Consider the following 19,606-nt stretch of genomic DNA (forward strand, 5'->3'; position numbering starts at 1 on the left):
CTTGTTTACTGATATCCTTCAGAGTGGAGAGTCCACATTTTATATTTCTGTCTGGATCAGTTGATTTTTCTCAATTCTCTTTGTTTAAAACCTTAATATTAAATTGATAGCAATAGGTTTTTCCTCTGTGAATCTGCTACTCGTGGATCTTTTATCTGATTTATTTTTTTTGGTCTCATTTATCTTGCTTTCTCTTACATCAGCTGGTAAGTAAGTTATAGCAACTTCACATATTCTAGATGGTTAGTATCAAATACACTTGGAATAGGGCTCTTGACTTGACTAAGCACCATGTTTCTTTTTCAATTATTTCAAGTCCTCCTCATCCTCACTAAGTCTGGGTACAGCCTGGCAATCATGCCCACCTTCTGTCTCTTTCAAAAATATAACTGCTCAGATTGCTCTTTTGTGATTTTGTAAGTTATCTTTCACTTTCTATTTAGAGTAAGAAGAAAGCATTTTCTGCAAGGCAGGTTTTCTTTAGGAAAGCCAGTATTCATTCTGGCTTACCTAGGATTCTAGTTTTTAATATAGGGATCTTCAGGCAAAAGTCCATAAGTTAAATAACAGGATCTCTTTGACTGTCTGAGAAAGAGGATAGCTGTGACTTTTTCATAAAATTCACTGGCCTTCCCTTTAATGCACTGCTTTTAGGTAGCATCACACAGATTGCCATCTCAGAAGAGAGCATGGAAGAGGCAGGGCTGGAATGGAACTCAGCTCTCACTGCCGCTGTCACCATGGCCACAGAGGAGGGCATGAAGAAAGACTCAGAGGAAATTTCAGGTACTATCTATGGCACCCAGATTTCTTGCAAGGTTTTATAATTCTTATCACCATTATGATTATGGACACAGAAGGGTTCTTCATTACTTGTGCTGGTTTTTCTTATGCATATTAATACTAATTATAGCTGCAAACATCTTATTTGAATTCATGTAACAGCCTTGCAACGTTAGATTCTATGAAGAAATTGAGATTCAGAAATGTTTAGTACATTGCCCAAGACCAGTCACATAGCTGGTGTCGGAGCTGGACTCAGCTGTTTAACTCTGGGGTCCATCTTCTCATGCTGCCACAATGATTCCACCTTTGGCACATTCGTCAGGTAAACCAAACTGCCAGATTTTAGAAGAAAAAATTAGCTAGCAGGTGGTGTAGATGATGATTAATGGTGATTCACTCAAAGGGGACAGGAGAAGCTTTATATCGTCGTTCATTAATTCATTTAACAAATGTTTATTGCTGCCTGTTTTTAGCTGGCACTCTTGCTCGATCTAGATAGAAAGATGAAAAGACAGCCTCTGCCCTCAGGGAGCTTATACCCCCACCTATTCAACTATTTTATTTTGGTGTTTTAAGTATAGGATTAGAGGGCGTATATCTTTAATTTATATATTTATTTAACTTTTAAAATATTATATATTGAAAGTGAAAAGTGCACGTGTTAGTCACTCAATCTCATCTGACTCTCTGCAATCCCATGGACGGTAGCCCGCCAGGCTCCTCTCTCGTAAAATTCTCCAGGCAAGAATACTGGAGTGGGTTGCTATTTCCTACTCCAGGGAATCTTCCCAACCCAGGGGATGGGAATGGCTACCCACTCCAGTATTATTATCTTTTAAATTATTTAAATAAATGTTTTAGTATTTAATTAATATTTAATTAAATACCTTTATTGAAGGAAGATACCCATTCCCCGTAGCCAGAGGCATGACCCAGTGAGGTAATTATCACAGTTACCTGGAGTCCAAATAATTATGTACCAACTCAAGGAGGCAGCTGGTGTTCCAAAAGCTTCTTTTCTTCTTCCAGAAATGCTCGAATAAGAAATCATTGGAATCCTCTGGTGGCCTAGTGGTTAGTATTCTGGACTTTCACTGCGAGGGCCTGGGTTCAATTCCTGGTCAGGGAACTGATCCCACAAAGGCACATAGCATGGAAAAAAATTTTTTTTGAACTTAACATTGTAGAGCTGTACCTAAGCACATGTAGCATCCCTTATTTGTATGCTCAGTTGTGTCCAACTCTTTGTGACCCCATGAACTATAACCCACCAGACTCCTCTGTCCATGGAGTTTTCCAGGCAAGAATACTGGAGTGGGTTGCCACTTCCTCCTCCAGGGGATCTTCCGGACCCAGGGATCAAACCCACGTCTCCTGCATTGCAGGCAGATTCTTTACCACTGAGCCACCTGGGAAGCCTAAGTATATGTAGCATCCCTTATTTACCTTCTGTCTTATCCTTTTTTGCCAGAGGACACTTTGATGTTCTGGAAAGGAATAGCTGATGTAGGACTGATGGAAGAGGTTGTCTGCAACATACAGAAGGAAATAGAGGAGCTACTTAGGGGAGTTCAGCAGCGGCTCATCCAGGCTCCCTTCCAGGTCACAGGTAAACACACTAATCCTAACAATAGTGGTTATTTATTAAACAGTAACAATTGTAGGCAGACCTTGTTAGCCTTATGAAACACTGAGGTATGGGTATTATTATCCTCATTTTACAGTGTAGGGAATTAAGAGTTATAAAACATTAAGTTACTAAACAAAGTTCATAACTAGTTTTTTTTTTAGCTGTAAAAAATTGTTTTTTTTAATTGAGATGTAGTTGATTTATAATATTGTGTTAGTTTTAGGTGTACAGCGAAATGATTCAGTTTTGTGTGTGTGTGTGTATTTATATATATTTAGATTATTTTCCATTATAAGTTATTGGAAGATACTGAATATAGTTCCCTGTGCTATACAGTAGATCATTATCGCTTATGTATTTTATATGTAGTAGTGTGTATCTGTTAATCCCATACTCTTACTTTATCCCTCCCCCACTTCCCATGGGGGAAATGGTAACTGTAAACATGTTTTCTATGTCTGTGAGTTTGTTTCTGTCTTGTAAATAAACTCATTTGTATTATTTAGGCTCTACATATAAGTAATATTATATAATATTTGTCTTTGACGAACTTCACTTAGTATGATATTCTCTAGGTCCATCCATGTTGCTGCAAATGGCAATATTTTCTTCTCTTCTTATGACTAAGTTATAGTTCATTGGCTATATATACCACACCTTCTCTGTCCGTTCTCTGCCAATGGACACTTAGTTTGCTTCCATGTCTTGATTACTATAAATCGTAAATTGCTGCTATAAACATTGGAGTGCATATATCTTTTCAAACTGGAGTTTTCATCTTTTCCGGATATATGCCAGGAGTGGGATTGCTGGATCATATGTGGTAGTTCTGTTTTTAGCATGCCTTGGTTTTAAACTCAGGTTTGTCATTGCTTTTTCCACAGGTAATTTTTACCTTTGTAAATGGTGTCAGAAAGCAGTTTCTCTCTCTCTCTCGATATAGATATAAATAGATATATAGAGTTTGAAAATTGAAGAAATCTGCCTGTTTTAGACAGTTCTCATATTCTGTTAGTTTAAGGCTCCCAGATCTATTGTGTGCACTTTTAAGTGTTTCTGCATACTTACAGGGTACTTGCTGTCATGCACAATGTAAAAGAATGTTTTAATCATCTGATACAAAAGGGCTCATTATGAGGTCTCATGAGCTTGTATGTTTAGTAAGTCCTTACTTAGATTTGTTAGGTGTGTATTGTTACCTTCTTATGACTCATACATTATGTGTAAGGAAGTAAGGAAGTGTTAGTTGCTCAGTTGTGTCCGACTCTTTATGACCCCGTGGACTGTAGCCCTCCAGGCTTCTCTATCCATGGAATTCTCCAGGCAAGAATACTGGAATGGGTTGCTATTCCCTTCTCCAGGGGAATCTTCCTAACCCAGGGATCAAACCAGGGTTTTCTGCATTGCAGTCAGATTCTTTATCATTTAAGCTGCCAGGGAAGCCCCTGGTATTTACATTATGTAAGTACACTTAAACTTTACAGCAGAATCTTTTTTTTTTTATGATTGGAATTTTTTTTTTTTAAGGCAGCTAATATAAAAAATGGGTGATTCTTTTAGGCAGGGTGGTCAAAGAAGCCCCCTCTAAGCAGGTGGCATTTGAGTAGAAATCTGAATTGAAGGAGCTAGCCATGTGACAGGCTGGGAGAAGGAATACTCCAGGCAGAGGGGACAAAGATCTTGAAGTGACAATGAACCTAGTGGGTTCAAAGAATTAGAGGAGTGCTGACATGGCTCCAGTGGACTAAGTTAATGGAAAGAGTGATAGGTGATGAAGTTGGACAGAACCAGAGGACAGAGCTTATTTTAGACAGAGCTTATTTTAGATAAGCTTTGGTCAGATAAAACCCAAAGATAAAACTTTGGGTTTTATTTTAAGGTGATGTTAAGCCATCATAGTGATTTTGAGCAGGAAAGTAAAATGAGCAGGTTTATTTTATTTTTAAAAGATCACTGTGGTTGCTGTGGGGAGAATAGATTATATGGGGCAAGAGGAGATAGAAACAAGAAGACCAGTTGGAAGACTTCCCAGGTGGTCCAGTGACTAAGACTGTGATCTCCTAATGCAGGGGGCCCAGGTTTGATCCTTGGTTCAGGAAACTAGATCCCATATGCTGCAACTAAGAGTTTGAATGCTGCAACTGAAGATCCTGCATACTGCAACTGAGACCCAGCACAGCCAAATAAGTAAATAGCTCAAAAAAGAAGACTAGTTGGAAGACTCTTGAAGGAGTTAGTTCAGGCAAGAGATGGTGGTAGTGTATTAAGTGGACAGTGGTAGACTTGGGAAGAAATGGTCATACTGGGGATGTGTTTTGAACGTGGAACTGACAGGTCTTGCTGGTGGATTAGATGTCGGGTGAAAAAGAAATCCAGGATGACTCATATATTTTTGATCTGAACTGTGAGTGGTGGCAAAATTTCTTGAGATGAAGACTGCTGAGGTAGGAAATCAGAATTGACTTTTGACTTTTAAATTGAGATGCTTATGAGGCCTTCAAATGGAGATGTCACTTGACTAAACAGAAGTATGAATCTGTAATGTAGGAAAGAGGTCTGGGCTGGAGATCTACATGTGGGAGTTCTTAGCATGTCTGTGATACTTAAAACTATGAAACGGGACACAATATGCCAGCAAATTTGGAAAACTCAGAAGTGGCCACAGGACTGGAAAAGGTCAGTTTTCATTCTAATCCCAAAGAAAGGCAATACCAAAGAATGTTCAAACTACCTCACAATTGCATTCATCTCACACGCTAGCAAAGTAATGCTCATAATTCTCCAAGCTAGGCTTCAACAGTATGTGAACTGAGAACTTCCAGAAACTCAAGCTGGATTTAGAACCAGAGATCAAACTGCCAACATCTGTTGGATCATAGAAAAAGCAAGAGAATTCCAGAAAAATATCTACTTCTGCTTCATTGACTATGCTAAAGCCTTTGACTGTGTGGATCACAACAAACTGTCGAAAATTCTTCAAGAGATGGAAATACCAGACCACCTTACCTGCCTCCTGAAAAACCTGTGTACAGGTCAAAAAACAACAGTTAGAATTGGACATGGAACAACAGACAGGTTCCAAATCGGGAAAGGAGTACATCAAGACTGTATGTTGTCACCCTGCTTATTTAACTTACATGCAGAATACATCATGCAAAATGCCGGCCTGATGAAGCATAAGCTGGAATCAAGATTGCTGGGAGAAATATCAACAACCGCAGATATGCAGATGACACCACCCTTATGGCAGAAAGTGAAGAGGAACTAAAGAGCCTCGTAATGAAAACGAAAGAGGTGAGTGAAAAAGCTGGCTTAAAACTCAATATTCAAAATACTAAGCTCATGGCATCCCTTTCCATCACTTCATGGCAAATAGATGGGGAAACAATGGAAGCAGTGACAGACTTTCTTTTCTTGGGCTCCAAAATCACTGCAGATGGTGACTGCAGCCATGAAATTAAGACACTTCCTCCTTGGAAGAAAAGCTATGACCAACCTAAACAGCATATTAAAAAGCAGAGACATTACTTTGCCAGCAGAGGTCTATCTAGTCAAAGCTGTGGTTTTTCCAGTAGTCATGTATGGATATAAGAGTTGGACCATAAAGAAAGCTGAGTGTCACAAAATTGATGCTTTTGCTCTGTGATGTTGGAGAAGACTCTTAAGAGTCCCTTGGACTGCAAGGAGATCAAACCAGTCCATCCTAAAGGAAATCAGTCCTGAATATTCATTGGAAGGATGATGCTGAAGCTCCAATACTTTGGCCACCTGATGTGAAGAACTGACTCACTGGAAAAAGACCCCGATGTTGGGAAAGATTGAAGACAGGAGGAGAAGGGGACGACAGAGGATGAGATGGTTGGATGGCATCACCGACTCAATGGATATGAGTCTGAGCAAGCTCTGGGAGTTGGTGATGGTTAGGGAAGCCTGGTGTGCTGCGGTCCATGGAGTTGCAAACAGTCAGACACAACTGAGTGACTGAATTGAACTAAACTGATGAAACTGGATGAGATGACTGTGGAAGAGAGCTGTAGGTAGAGAAGTGGTCTGAGTTAATAACAGCTCAGTTAGTAACAGCTCTTTCAAGAAGCATTGTTTAAAGGGGAATAGAGATAATGCTATTAATAATAATAAAGCCCATGTTTGGCATTTAGCATATATTTCTAATCTTCATATCTATCTTGCAGAGTAAGTATTATTAGTCCCATTTGTTTCAGATGAAAAAAACTGAGGAGTGAAATGACTTACCCAAGGTCACACAGATAGGAAACATCAAAACCAAGATTCAAATTTAGCTCTGTCTAGTAGATGACCACGTTTTCTTTTTCTTTCTTGTTTTTTTTTTGCCATACCACACAGCATGTGGGATCTTAGTTTGCCAGCCAGGGATCAAACCTGTGCCCTCTGCATTGGAAGGCAGAGTCTTAACCACTGGACTGCCAGGAAAGTCCAGAATGACCACATTTTCCTAAACCAAGTCAGAACCTATAACCAGATGCAAGATTTTTTTTCCTTATTTTTGTATTTATTTATATGGAGAGATGTATAAAGATATAACAATTACATAAAAATTAGTTACACATGTGATAAATCTTCTTTACTTAATATTTGTTTATTTTTATTGATTTCTTTGGCTGCACCAGGGCTTAGTTGAGGCATGTGGGGCAAGGATCAAACCCAGGCCCTCTTGCAATGGGAGTGCAGAGTTCCCAGCCACAGGACCACCAGGGATGCCCCGTGATAAATCTTTTGTTAAATTTTTTTGAAAATGCAATTAGTATTCTAATTTCTGAATTGTTTGATATTTATGAGCAGCATAGTTGGGAGTTTGTTTTAACTGGACAGACATATTTTGTTTTAAATAGATGCTGCTGTTCTTAATAATGTAGCACATACATTTGGCCTAATGGACACAGTCAAGAAGGTTTTGGACAACAGGAAGAACCAAGTAGAACAGGGAGAAGAGCAGTTTCTCTATGCCCTCACAGGTATGTATAGCTTCTCTCTTTTCTTTGGTGATACACTAACGTCCTTGAGTCTTGCCATTTCTTCGTTATCTTCTGTTGGGACTGGACTGGCCTCTTCCTTCCTCCCTTCCTTCCATTCTTCTTTTCCTCCCTTCCTCCTTTGCTCCTGCTCTTTCTGTTTTCTTCCTTCTCTGTCTCTCTTTCTTTCAATTCACATCGTATTAGATTTGGCTTTTCCTCTGTACACAGTCCCCCGTGAGGTGGAGTCACGTCAAGCAGAGGAAGCACAAAAAGAAAGAAAGGAAAACTAGCAATATGATCTTCTTTTTATATCTTTGAAGGATTAAGATGTCTGCTAGATTGCTCATTAGCCCAGTAATTTAAGTGGCAGAAGAATAAAGCTGACCTTTGTTTTTTTTGCATTATTAATACTGAGTTGGTTGATAGATACACATTTTGCACTTCCCTTATTTCTGGTAATCAGAAATTATGAGCATATGTATAACTTAACCCTTTTTAATAAGTATTAGGTTAGTCAAAAAGTTCATTTGGGTTTTTCTGTATGAGCTTATGGAAAAACCTAAACAAATTTTTTGGCCAACCAAATGCTTTGTGCTGGTCTCCAAGCTAGATTTTAGAAATATAATGTTGAATAAGGTAATCTCAGTCTCTTGAGGGCTTTCAAGGAACTCAGCGGAAAGCAGACTTAGAAATACGTCCAAACAGTAGTTCTCTAACAGAAGCATGTGGAAGGTATGGTGGTAGAACAAGGGGAATTATCATTTATATCCAGAGAAAAATCTTGAGAAGTTTTCAGAGGAAGTAAGGTACAAAGCAAGTTAGAGGTATAGATTATCAACCTTAGATGATGTAGAATATAGTCAGTTGGGAAGACAAAAGGCAAGAAAGATCATTTGGTAAGAGAAGAACAATTTAGGTTGTTTTAAACTTATTTTTATGCCCAGTTTATATTTTAAATTCAGTTTACCAAGTATTCTCAGAGATCCCCTTTTTCATTCATCTTCCTAGGAATATTATAGGCTGTTATCCTCATTTTACAGATAGCCCAGTAAAGGCACAGAGAGAATAAATGATTTGCTGGGATCACATCACTTCTTGACAGTGAAGCCCAGGGTAGAACTGTATTCTTTCAGACTGGTAGAACAGTCTGAAAAATGGTTTTTGTTAGAAATGTAGGCTTCTTGTTTCTTGCCCATATATTTTAGTTATAACCACAGTGTACATAAAGTTGTGTTTTCTGCTTTTTTCACTATGATATACTAATATGTTTTCAAGTTGCTACATAGTATTTTACCTAGACATTTTTCTAGGGATGAATTTAAATTTTCAAAAGTTTCTTCAAAGGCTTATTTATTGCAGTGAACTTGTATGAATATAACATTTCTTCTTATGTCCTGTTAAACTACTTCATGGAAGTTCCCTGGTTGCCTAGTGGTTAGGATTCTAGGCTTTCAATGCTGTGACCCAGGTTCAATCCCTGGTTGGGGAACTGAGATCCTGTAAGCCGTGAGGCCCCCCAAAAATAAAGAAATAAATTACTTCACAGGACTAAGCTTGAGGCTAAATGGTACTGATATTTGTTTATGGAGTTTTGTGACCTATTGTCAAATTTCCGAGTAGATTATACCAATTTAGGTCACAAGTTTGAGCTCCCAACTTTGGGTGTTGTTTTTATTTTTTTTGGGGGGGGTGTTGTTTTTAATAATACACTCTGATTTAACTTTTTTAAAACTATAGGTTTAATTGATATCTTGTTTAGGTTCACGTTTCTTTGATTACCACCAAAGATGGGGAAAAAATGTAATATCTTATAACCTCAAAAAGGCAGCATTGTAAAATTTTTGACTATGTTCTTTATCCCTACGACTTAGCGACCTAGCATGCATGCACATACACACTCTTATTCCAAGCGAGGAATTGACTGACTTTTGGTGCTGCACAGGAACAATAGTGCTCTTCAGGTGTAACTGGTTATTTATTGGATGTTTATCAGGTGCTACGCAGCAGAGAAGCTCTGGTGTAGAACCAGACTCACCAGTAGTCATCAAGGTTGGATTGGACCCTTGGGAGAGGGATAGTGATAGGTGTACTGGGGTGGGAAAGCCACCAAATTGACTATCAGAAGATTTTTGTTTTGGCCCAAGCTCTGTGATCTTAAATAAATAACTTTACTTCTCTGGATCTCTATCAAAATGAATGTGTTAGAGCTCTAAGACTTCCTTCAGTTTTATAATTCTTAGGGACTTCCTCTGTAACTTTCTGTAGATTTCTCTGGGGCTATTGGTAGATTAAAGCCATCTGGGTCACCAGCAAGTGATCCTGCCTTGAGGGATAGTTTGGAAATCACTGTTTTTCAGAGTGGCTGTTGTAGCTCCTTTGTAGGTCCATCGCAACAGCAAAGGGATTGTACAGATATTATTTTCATCTGTAGGCAGGGCATATATAAGCTGCTAGACCAAATGGAGACTTCTTTGGTTTACATTTTAGTGACAGGTGACAAAATGCCACAGGAGCTTCTAGAGTTGAGCTATAGCAGGATCACAATATGGCAGGATTCTGAATTATCACCTTGCCTATAATCACACAATGAAATACAGTAACTGGTAGAGTTGTAAAGATCATCTAGTCTAGTTCCTTCTTGAAAACAATGACATGACTTTCCTGAGGCTAAATACACTAGCAAAACCAGGATAAGACCCCAGGTCTCCTCACTCCTAGTTTACTGTTCCCAGGATTATGCTTCTCTCTACCCAAAGTCTGTCTTTTTTCCATAGACTTGGAACGCCAGTTGGAAGAACAGAAGAAGCAAGCCCAGGATCACAGGCTGAAATCCCAGACAGTTCAAAATGTGGTACTGATGCCTGTGAGCACTCCTAAGCCTCCCAAAAGGCCCCGGCTCCAGCGGCCAGCCTCCACCACCGTCCTGAGCCCTTCTCCTCCTGTCCATCAGCCTCAGTTCACAGTCATCTCACCCATCACCATCACGCCAGTGGGTCAGTCATTCTCCATGGGCAATATTCCAGTGGCCACCCTCAGCCAGGGCTCCAGTCCTGTGACTGTCCACACACTGCCTTCTGGCCCTCAGCTCTTCCGTTATGCCACAGTAGTCTCGTCAGCCAAGAGCAGCTCACCAGACACAGTGACCATCCACCCTTCGTCTAGCTTGGCGCTGCTAAGCTCCACCGCCATGCAGGATGGCAGTACCCTGGGCAACATGACCACCATGGTGAGCCCTGTCGAGCTGGTGGCCATGGAGTCTGGCCTAACCTCGGCCATCCAGGCGGTTGAAAGCACCTCAGAGGATGGGCAGACCATCATTGAGATTGACCCAGCCCCAGACCCAGAGGCTGAGGATGCGGAGGGCAAAGCAGTCATTTTGGAGACCGAACTGAGGACTGAGGAGAAAGTCGTGGCTGAGATGGAGGAACACCAGCATCAAGTCCACAATGTGGAGATTGTGGTCTTAGAGGATTAACTGGGGGGTCTCGGGGCCAGGAGATACGTTTTGGTTTGGAATTTTAATTATTTGTTTATTTTTATCATTGTCCCACTCATTTCCACATAGGATCCTTTTTTTAAAAAACAAGATCTGATTGTTGTAACTGAACATGTCGGGTCCCTTCCAGCCCCTCACTGAAAAATGGACAAAACAAGCTGCCCTTCTGGAAGTTGAGAGTAGGTCATTCAATGTCCTAACCATCTTACACCAAGAGAGTTATTTCTTTGAGGGGAGGCATCAAAATAACCCGAAACCCTATCCAGAAATCACTTTCCAGGCTAGTCTGTCTCTGTATACACGTGGTTTTAGTCTCATAAAGGTGCATTGACCAAACCAGGGAACACAGATCTGACCCTGGAAGGCAACCCACTCACACATGGATGCAAAAGTATACTTAATTTTGTATCCTGGAACAAGCCTTCAGAGGCCAGTGCAAAACCCCCAAACAAAAGTGAGTTGAACTCTGCTTCGAGGGGAAGGTAACAGACTAGCAGAAGCTTAAAAAGGGAAGTGCTTTGGCCAGGATGGGGCAAGGAAATTATCTTACTTCCAGAAGTGCAACTGATACCTCTTGTTATCTCTGAGGGTTACCACCATGGGTGCCATTTTGAGGCAATGCCAGTGTTAAGCGGAAGGGTACATTTTCACCAAGTAGGTGGCATCAGGGTAGAGATAAGAATCCATAGATGTCACAGCTGTCCTTTGGGGCTCAGGCTTACCTTGCAGCCTGTTCTGTCAAAGCACTTAGCCTCCTAGTCCATTCATTTGCAAACTGTGTGATGTATAAAATCGCTCTGGTCCTTAGACTGTGGCTGTTCGGGGGGTGGGGTTCCAAGGCCATCATTTTTATTGCATGACTCCAGGAGCAGGAGAGTTCCTCTTCCAGACCAACTGCCCTTTTTGTGGGGCCCTTTCTTGACTTTGGAACCAAAAGCAGCCACTTCTTTGGTGCTTCCTCTTGTTTTCCCCTCTATCCCTCAATGGTTAATGGCATCTGTCTCCTGGATCCTACGCTCTTCAGCTTTTTGGCTGATTCAGAGAACAGTGACAGGTGGCTGCCTGCCTTCATCCCCTTTTAGATTCATTTATACCACAGATGTTTCTGTGAGATATTGAGCTCATAAAAAACCCTTAGGTTTGGCAGGGAGGACTCAACACCCCAGTCTGTCAAATAGATGTCTCCTCCTGAGCGAGCTGGACTTCCTGGGAAAGAAGCATTGTCTGCAGCATTATATTATAGGAAGTGTACCAGGAATGTAATCATAATGTCTTTGGGTGGGGAGGGGGTATTTTGTTTTGTTCTTTTTTTAATGTTTTTGTATATTTGGAGCTGGGCCCATTTTCTGTGCTGTGATTCTTTCTCTTTGACCATCTTCAGTGTTTGGGGCAAGAGTGGACCCTGTTTTTTATTTCTAAAGATTACATTGTTTACTGCACTAGGAAAAATGTAGGGAAACTGCAGACTATTTAAAGGAAAAGTAGGTCAAAAAAGAAAGCACACAACTTAGGAGTGGGAGGTCTTTTTTTTTTTTAATTAAAAACAAAACTTTGACCTGTAGTTTCCTTCTTTTTTTTTTTTTTTTTGAAGGCATCCACCTGAAGCCATGTTTCCTCCAATGGATGTTGGAAACCCTATTGTTAAGCAAGTGAAAACTGCCTTCTGCCATCCCTCCGATAGCTGTGCATAGCTAGGGAAGCCTTCTAACTTGGAAGGGTTAATTTTAAAAGACTTAAGGGTGAAATTTCTGAATCCCATGCAGTTGTGGTTTTCAGCTTTAAGATTGTCCAGGGTTTTGTTTTTCTTTTCAGAATAGTCATTAGACATAGCAATCAATTTAGAACAAAGCTTTGGCCCTTAATATATCTTTAGTGAGGGAAATGACTTTTATTTCTTGCTTCTTTAGATTTTCTGTTGGTACATAAAAACAAAATTTCTGCCTAAGTCTAAAACTACTACTTGAACCTAGAAAGGCACATGTCATCCCTATTGTGGCTTTTAAGGATACTTTTCTCTTTCCCAGAGACAACAGGCTTAACTCTGGACAGAGGAGGAGCCCTAGAGAACACCTATGTGCTAGCTCAGGTTCCTTTCTTTCTTGTTTCAGAGATGTTGGGACTGTTTTAAAGTAGTGTGAGCATCATGCTTCCTAAGTCAAGAGATCGCCTCCTAAAGACAGAGCCTGTTTACTTTCACTCTGAATATTCCACCTGGTGGAAATACATGAGCTTTGTTGTTTTCCTAGTCTTCCAATAGCCTGTCATTATTGCTCAATGCTATGTACCCGTTGTTGAGTGTGGGTTTCCTCATAGCCCTGGTCTAAATGATCTCAGATAGGGTGAGACACATGCAAGCCACTGGTATGTGCACAAGCAGTTGCAATGACTCATTCCTCAGGCTGAGCTTTCGGTAGCCATCTATCTTTCTGTTCATTCACTAAGTAAATGTTTGTAAGTGTCACCTATGTGCCAGGCTTTGTGCTAGGCACTCCCAGTACAGAGATGAAGGCTCGCTCACTCCATGCACTCAAGGGACTCATTCTCCAGAGACTGTCTGGAGTTAAGAACTATATTTCAATATAATTGGTTTCCTTTGTAACCGTATGTATTTTACTTCATGCACTGATAAATATTGTTTCAAGAGCTGGTCCATAGATTTCAGAAGGCTACCAAAGGTACAAAATGGTTAAGCCTTTCTCTAGGGAGATATTGAAACTAATCATCTGATGGGATAAGTGCAGTGACAGAGCTCTTGGCTGGGAGAAGAGAGAACAAAGGGTCAAGCATCTAACCCAGCTTGGAGGCAGGGATCAGTAAATAATGGGAGTACTTTCTGGAGAAGATGTATACCTAACCTGATTTAGGACAGATCATTTTTGGCTACTTTTTTGCATTCCATTTTCAAGTTGTTGGACTTAGGTATACAAGAAAGGGGGAAAAATCCGCTGTCTTGTTGCTTCTGCCTCCAGAGCTAGGCAGAGTCAGCAGCTCAGACAGTCTCTCCTGAGGGCACACCACTGGAGAAAGCCCAGTCATGCATCAGCTTCTCAGAGTTTCCAGCAGATGAATCCAGTACAGGACAGGACATTTAGCTGGTAGAAGGTAAATGCTCCAAACGTTCTTACCATGTGGTTTTCACAAAGGCCTCAGAAGCAACTGTTCAGCTGTCTTGCCTTGGCCATGCCCCTGTCTGGCACGCGCCTGTTCTCTTCCCCTTTTCAATTTCCATGTTCCATCCCTGGCCCCTTCCCCAATTAAAACAAAGCTCCCTGCCATTCCGAAGTTAAAAAGGAACAATAGACTTGAATATTTAAGATTTCAAGCTGCTTCATATGGAGTTTCTTTTATGCTTCTGTCCATGTTTGGGAAGGAAGACCAGAATTAATCCAGATACCCTCAAATTTAACATTCTATTCGGGTGAATTGACTGTTTAGTGATGGCAGTTTAACCCATTTCATGAAAGGCATTAAAGGTAAGTCTGCATGGTGGGAAGTACTGGTAACATTTGATGATAAAGAGAGTGAAATCAAGCATGAAACATGGAACTCCTAGTTCATTGAGTTATAACTGGCCCACAACTCTCAAGGAGGCAGAAAGGTTGAATTTTGAAAACAGGCATGAGCTGTGATTCACTTGGGTAATACTCCTGAGGAAATAGTCCTTTCTGAGACAAATCAGATTCTAGGTTAGCTAGCCCCTCGCATTTCAGTCAACTTACGTAGTACAATTGATCACAGACCCCTCACACCTTGGATACCTCCTCCCTGGGAAATTCTTGTGTAGTCTGTAACATACTATAGTAATAAGCAAGGCTGATGTGCTAAACAAAGGATCAGTTCTGCTAGACTGGCACTGTCTGCCCCTGGTATTCTCTTCTTAGATAGCCTTAGTTGAGTCATTTCTAGGTTCCCTTGCCAATCTGAAACACCTTTCTTAGTCCCAAGCTAAGCAATCTCGCCCCCTCTAGAAGGTTCTACTTTCCTTGAACATCCTCACCACGTTCCACCATCCTCCTTGCTTTGGAGAAACCAGTGTGACTTAGTTCCCAAATCCTGCCCTGTTAGTAACTCTACCTTTCTTAGCAACAACTTTCTTATCAACAACTCAACTCAAGACAATCATTTCCTTCTAAGGAGACCCCAAGACCCAAAGCTCACTGTACAACCAGAGATTTCAGTCTTCACTCTAGAACAGCCTTCTTAACTCTAGTCATTGCCTGAATTGAGGCATCTTTGGGATATGCTTGTACTTGAAGTGCCTCAGAACACAGATTCTAAAATCTATCACACACCTATCAATTCTCTACCTATGGTCCATGGCCCAGGCTAAGACGTGCCTGTTTGCTGGATAAATTATTGCAGCCCAGTGTGATTCCTACTACATCTTCATAACTACCTGAAATTTCTGTTGTGTCTATGAGCCTCCCAACCTGAAGACTCCTGAAGCCCTCTCATCCTAAAGTAGGCCATACCGTACTTTGAAATTGGCTCTGGGTTCTCCTCCTGCTTCTATGTGCCTTTACTAGTAACTGTGGTTTATGATATGGTATACGTGGGTTGATTTTTCTAGTTTGAGAACAAGTGGACATTAGCATTGGATCACGTATAAAGATAAATCTGAGGCTGGGTAGTGATCCAGAAGGAAAGATGGGTTCCTCGTTGGACTTTAATGTAGGAGTTTCTGTAAAAGGGGGTGTTACCTGCATTTCAAAGTATGTTTTTTAAAAAAACCCCAAAACTTCTCAGTTGTTTTCTCTAAAGAAATATATGTGTTGTAGAGCAAACTGGAAGCCCACAGCTCTGAATCAGCCTTGAGATTTACTTTGGCCCACATTTTTGTTTTAACTTTTTTGAGAAAAAAGTTCATTTATTTGGCTGCATTGGGTCTTAGTTGCAGTTGTTTTAACTTTTTATTGACATATAAATGCATACAGGAAAGTGCACAAATCACTGTACAGTTTGATAAACTTAAATTGAACATACCCATGAAATCAGCTTTCAGATCAAGGGGGGGAAAAGTAAAAAACAACCCACCAGCACTTCTCCCAGACAGCGTAACTGCTATCTATGTCTCTTAACATCATATCTTAATTTTACCTATTTCTGAACTCTTTTGGGACTAGCATTTTTTCTCTCAACATTATGTTGTAAGATTCACCTATAATGTGTGGAAGTGTAGTTGATTACTTCTCTTTGCTGTGTAGAGACTATTTTTACTATGTCACAACTGATCGGCACGTGGGTAGCTTCCAGTATGGGGCTGTTATAAATAATGCCTGTGAAAATTCTTTTTTGGGGGGCGGGGGAGGGGCACTGTGCCATGTGGCTTTCCATATCTTAGTTCCCTGACCAATGATTGAACCCAGGCCTGGCAGTGAAAGCGTCAATCCTAACCACTGAACCACCAGGGAATTCCCACCTTTGGATATTCTTGTATCTGTCTTTTGACGAACAAATCTGTGCATTTATGTCTACATGCGTGCATGCTTAGTTGCTCAGTCTCGTGTCTCATTCTTTGTGACCCCATGGACTGTAGTCTGCCAAGCTTCTCTGTCCTTGGGATCCTCCAGGCAAGCATACTGGAGCGGGTTGCCACTTCCTCCTCCAGGAGATCTTCCTGACCCAGGGATCAAACCCTGTCTTCTGCATCACAGGTGGATTCTTTACCATCTGAGCCACCAGGGAAGCCCCGTTTATGCCTACACAGAGTTTTAAACATAGGAACAGTTCACATGAAAAATTTAGGATAAACCCTTTCTTTAAACAATAGCAACAACAAAAACCAAAGCCCAGAAGATCTGACAACACTGAGTCCACATTTCCTCACAGCAGCACCAGACTGAAACTGAGGCCGTGTTAGGTGGACCATGGTTTCTTGACAGACACTGTTACTCCCTATTACAAACCCAAATCTATTAATATTTATTTTTTGTACCTTATTTTTTGATTCAATAGTCTCAAGCACACTCTTCCCCTCAGATAGCTGCAGAGCTTATTATTAATACCTCATTTCCTTTCAAGTCTGTTCACATGTTCCCTTATCAGAGAGGACTTCCTTGATTACCCACCCTATGAAAAGTGGCAATTTCCTTCTGCACTGTGCTTCCTACTTTCTGTTACTCTGCTTTATTTTTCTTTCTTTTACTATCACCTGATATACATGTATTTTTTTCTCCCCCAACTAGAGTGGAAGCTCCAGGAGAGCAGGGGCCTTTCTCACCTCTTAGTCACTGCTGTTTCTGCAGTCCCTGGAACAGTGCCTGGCATGTAGTAGAGGCTGGATAGATATTTGATGCATGAATAATAATATTACTAACAATAATAGCCAATACTTATGGAAGGATAACTATGTACCAAGCATTGTTCTAAGCACTTTATATTGTTAATCCACTTGATCCTCACTACAGTCCTGCGTGGTCAATAGCATTGTTTACATCATTTTACAATGAGGAAACATTTATATTCTACTCAAAACAACAGATACATTTGAAGCATTGTATATGGATCAAATTTATTAAACAGAGTCTTTAAATGTGCTAGAGAATCTTAATACCTAAAAGGAAACTTTTAACTATTTTATCATGATGATGTTCTACTGATAATGTATTTTCTTTAGCTGCTCCTTAAGGTTGTTTTGCTTACAGTCCTGTTCACCATCTCTCAAAAGTACTGGAGAGGGAGTTATGGAGAAAGGGAACTTACCTGAGAAATGATTTTAGAACCCAAATCATCTATCCTGTCCATCAGCCACAGGAAGTACTGACTTATCCCTTTGTTAATGGTCCTGTTTGAGATGATGCTGATGTCATGGTCCCTGGTTAGAACTCCTTCATTTGTTTCCTACTGTATAGAACCCAACCCCTTATGATTATACAGTGGAAGTGAGAAATAGATTCAAGGGATTAGATCTGATAGACAGAGTGCCTGAAGAACTATGGACGGAGGTTCGTGACATTGTACAGGAGGCAGTGATCAAAACCATCTCCAAGAAAAAGAAATGCAAAAAGGCAAAACGGTTGTCTGAGGAGGCCTTTACAATTATCTGAGAAAAGAAGAGAAGCAAAAGCAAAGGAGAAAAGAAAAGATATATCCATCTGAGTGCAGAGTTCCAAAGATTAGCAAGCTTAATAGATAAGAAAGCCTTCCTAACAGATCAATGCAAAAAAAATAGAGGAAAACAACAGACTGGGAAAGACTAGAGATCTCTTCAAGAAAATCAGAGATACCAAGGGAATATTTCATGCAAAGATGGGCACAATAAAGGATAGAAACAGTATGGCCCTACAGAAGCAGAAGATATTAAGAAGAGGCAGCAAGAATACACAGAAGAACTATACAAAAAAGATCTTCATGACCGAGATAACCATGATGGTGTTATCACTCACCTAGAGTCAGACATCCTGAAATGCGAAGTCAAGTGGGCCTTAGGGAGCATCACTATGAACAAAGCTAGTGGAGGTGATGGAATTCCAGTTGAGCTATTTCAAATCCTAAAAGATAATGCTGTTAAAGTGCTGTACTCAATATGCCAGCAAATCTGGAAAACTCAGCAGTGGCCACAGGACTGGAAAAGGTCAGTTTTCATTCCAATCCCAAAGAAGGGCAATGCCAAAGAATGTTCAAACTACTGAACAGTTGCACTCATCTCACATGCTAGCAAAGTAATGCTCAAAATTCTCCAAGCCAGGCTTCAACAATATGTGAATCATGAACTTCCAGATGTTCAAACTGGACTTAGAAAAGGCAGAGGAACCAGAGGTCAAATTGCCAGCATCTGTTGGATCATAGAAAAAGCAAGAGAGTTCCAGAAAAAACATCTGCTTCATTGATTACACCAAAGCCTTTGACTGTGTAGATCACAACAAACTGAGGAAAATTCTGAAAGAGATGGGAATACCAGACCATCTTACCTGCCTCCTGAAATCTGTATGCAGGTCAAGGAGCAACAGTTAGAACTGGACACGGAACAACAGACTGGTTCCAAATCAGGAAAGGAGTACATCAAGTCTGTATACTGTCACCCTGCTTATTTAACTTATATGCAGAGTACATGCTGTTGCTCAGTCGTGTCTGACTCTTTGAAGTCCCGTGGATTATAGCCCACCAGGCTTCTCTGTCCATAGGATATCCTGCCAAGAATACTGGAGTAGTTTGCCATTTCCTACTTCAGGGAATCTTCTCGACCAAGGGATCAAACCCTGGGTCTATATGCAGAGTACATCATGCAGAATGCCAGGCTGGATGAAGCACAAGCTGGAATCAAGATTGTTGGGAGAAATATTAATAACCCCAGATACGTAGATGACACCATCCTTATGGCAGAAAGTGAAGAGGAACTAAAGAGCCTCTTAATGAAAGTGAAAGAGGAAAGTGAAAAAGCTGGCTTAAAAGCCAACATTAAAAAAACCTAAGATCATGGCATCTGGTCCCATCACTTCATGGAAAATAGACAGGGAAACAGTGGAAACAGTGACAGGCTTTCTTTTCTTGGGCTTCAAAAATCACTGTAGATGGTGACTGCGACCGCGCAATTAAAAGACACTTGCTTCTTGGAAGAAAAGCTATGATAAACCTAGACTGCCTATTAAAAAGCAGAGATATTACTTTGCTGACAAATGTCCTTTTGGTCAAAGCTATGGTTTTTCCATTAGTCATATACAGATGTGAGAGTTGAACCATAAAGAAAGCTGAGTGCCAAAATAG

At 40.6% G+C, this 19,606-nt stretch overlaps 1 protein-coding gene across 4 annotated transcripts in view; it reads left to right on the plus strand.

Moving 5' to 3' along the window:
* GMEB1 (glucocorticoid modulatory element binding protein 1) overlaps window positions 1-11,014 on the plus strand; it is a 30,747-nt gene extending 19,733 nt beyond the window's left edge. For all 4 annotated transcript variants that reach the window (XM_065930216.1, XM_065930217.1, XM_065930219.1 and 1 more), the window contains exons 7-10: window positions 655-786; window positions 2,258-2,395; window positions 7,285-7,407; window positions 10,182-11,014. In XM_065930216.1, the coding sequence (XP_065786288.1) occupies window positions 655-786; window positions 2,258-2,395; window positions 7,285-7,407; window positions 10,182-10,882 (1,094 nt within the window). In that variant the 3' untranslated portion in view covers window positions 10,883-11,014. The remainder of the gene's footprint in view (window positions 1-654; window positions 787-2,257; window positions 2,396-7,284; window positions 7,408-10,181) is intronic.
* Window positions 11,015-19,606: the final 8,592 nt, after the last annotated feature.

Source organism: Muntiacus reevesi, chromosome 3 (genome assembly GCF_963930625.1).
Source record: "Muntiacus reevesi chromosome 3, mMunRee1.1, whole genome shotgun sequence".
Classification (NCBI taxonomy): Eukaryota; Metazoa; Chordata; class Mammalia; order Artiodactyla; family Cervidae; genus Muntiacus; species Muntiacus reevesi.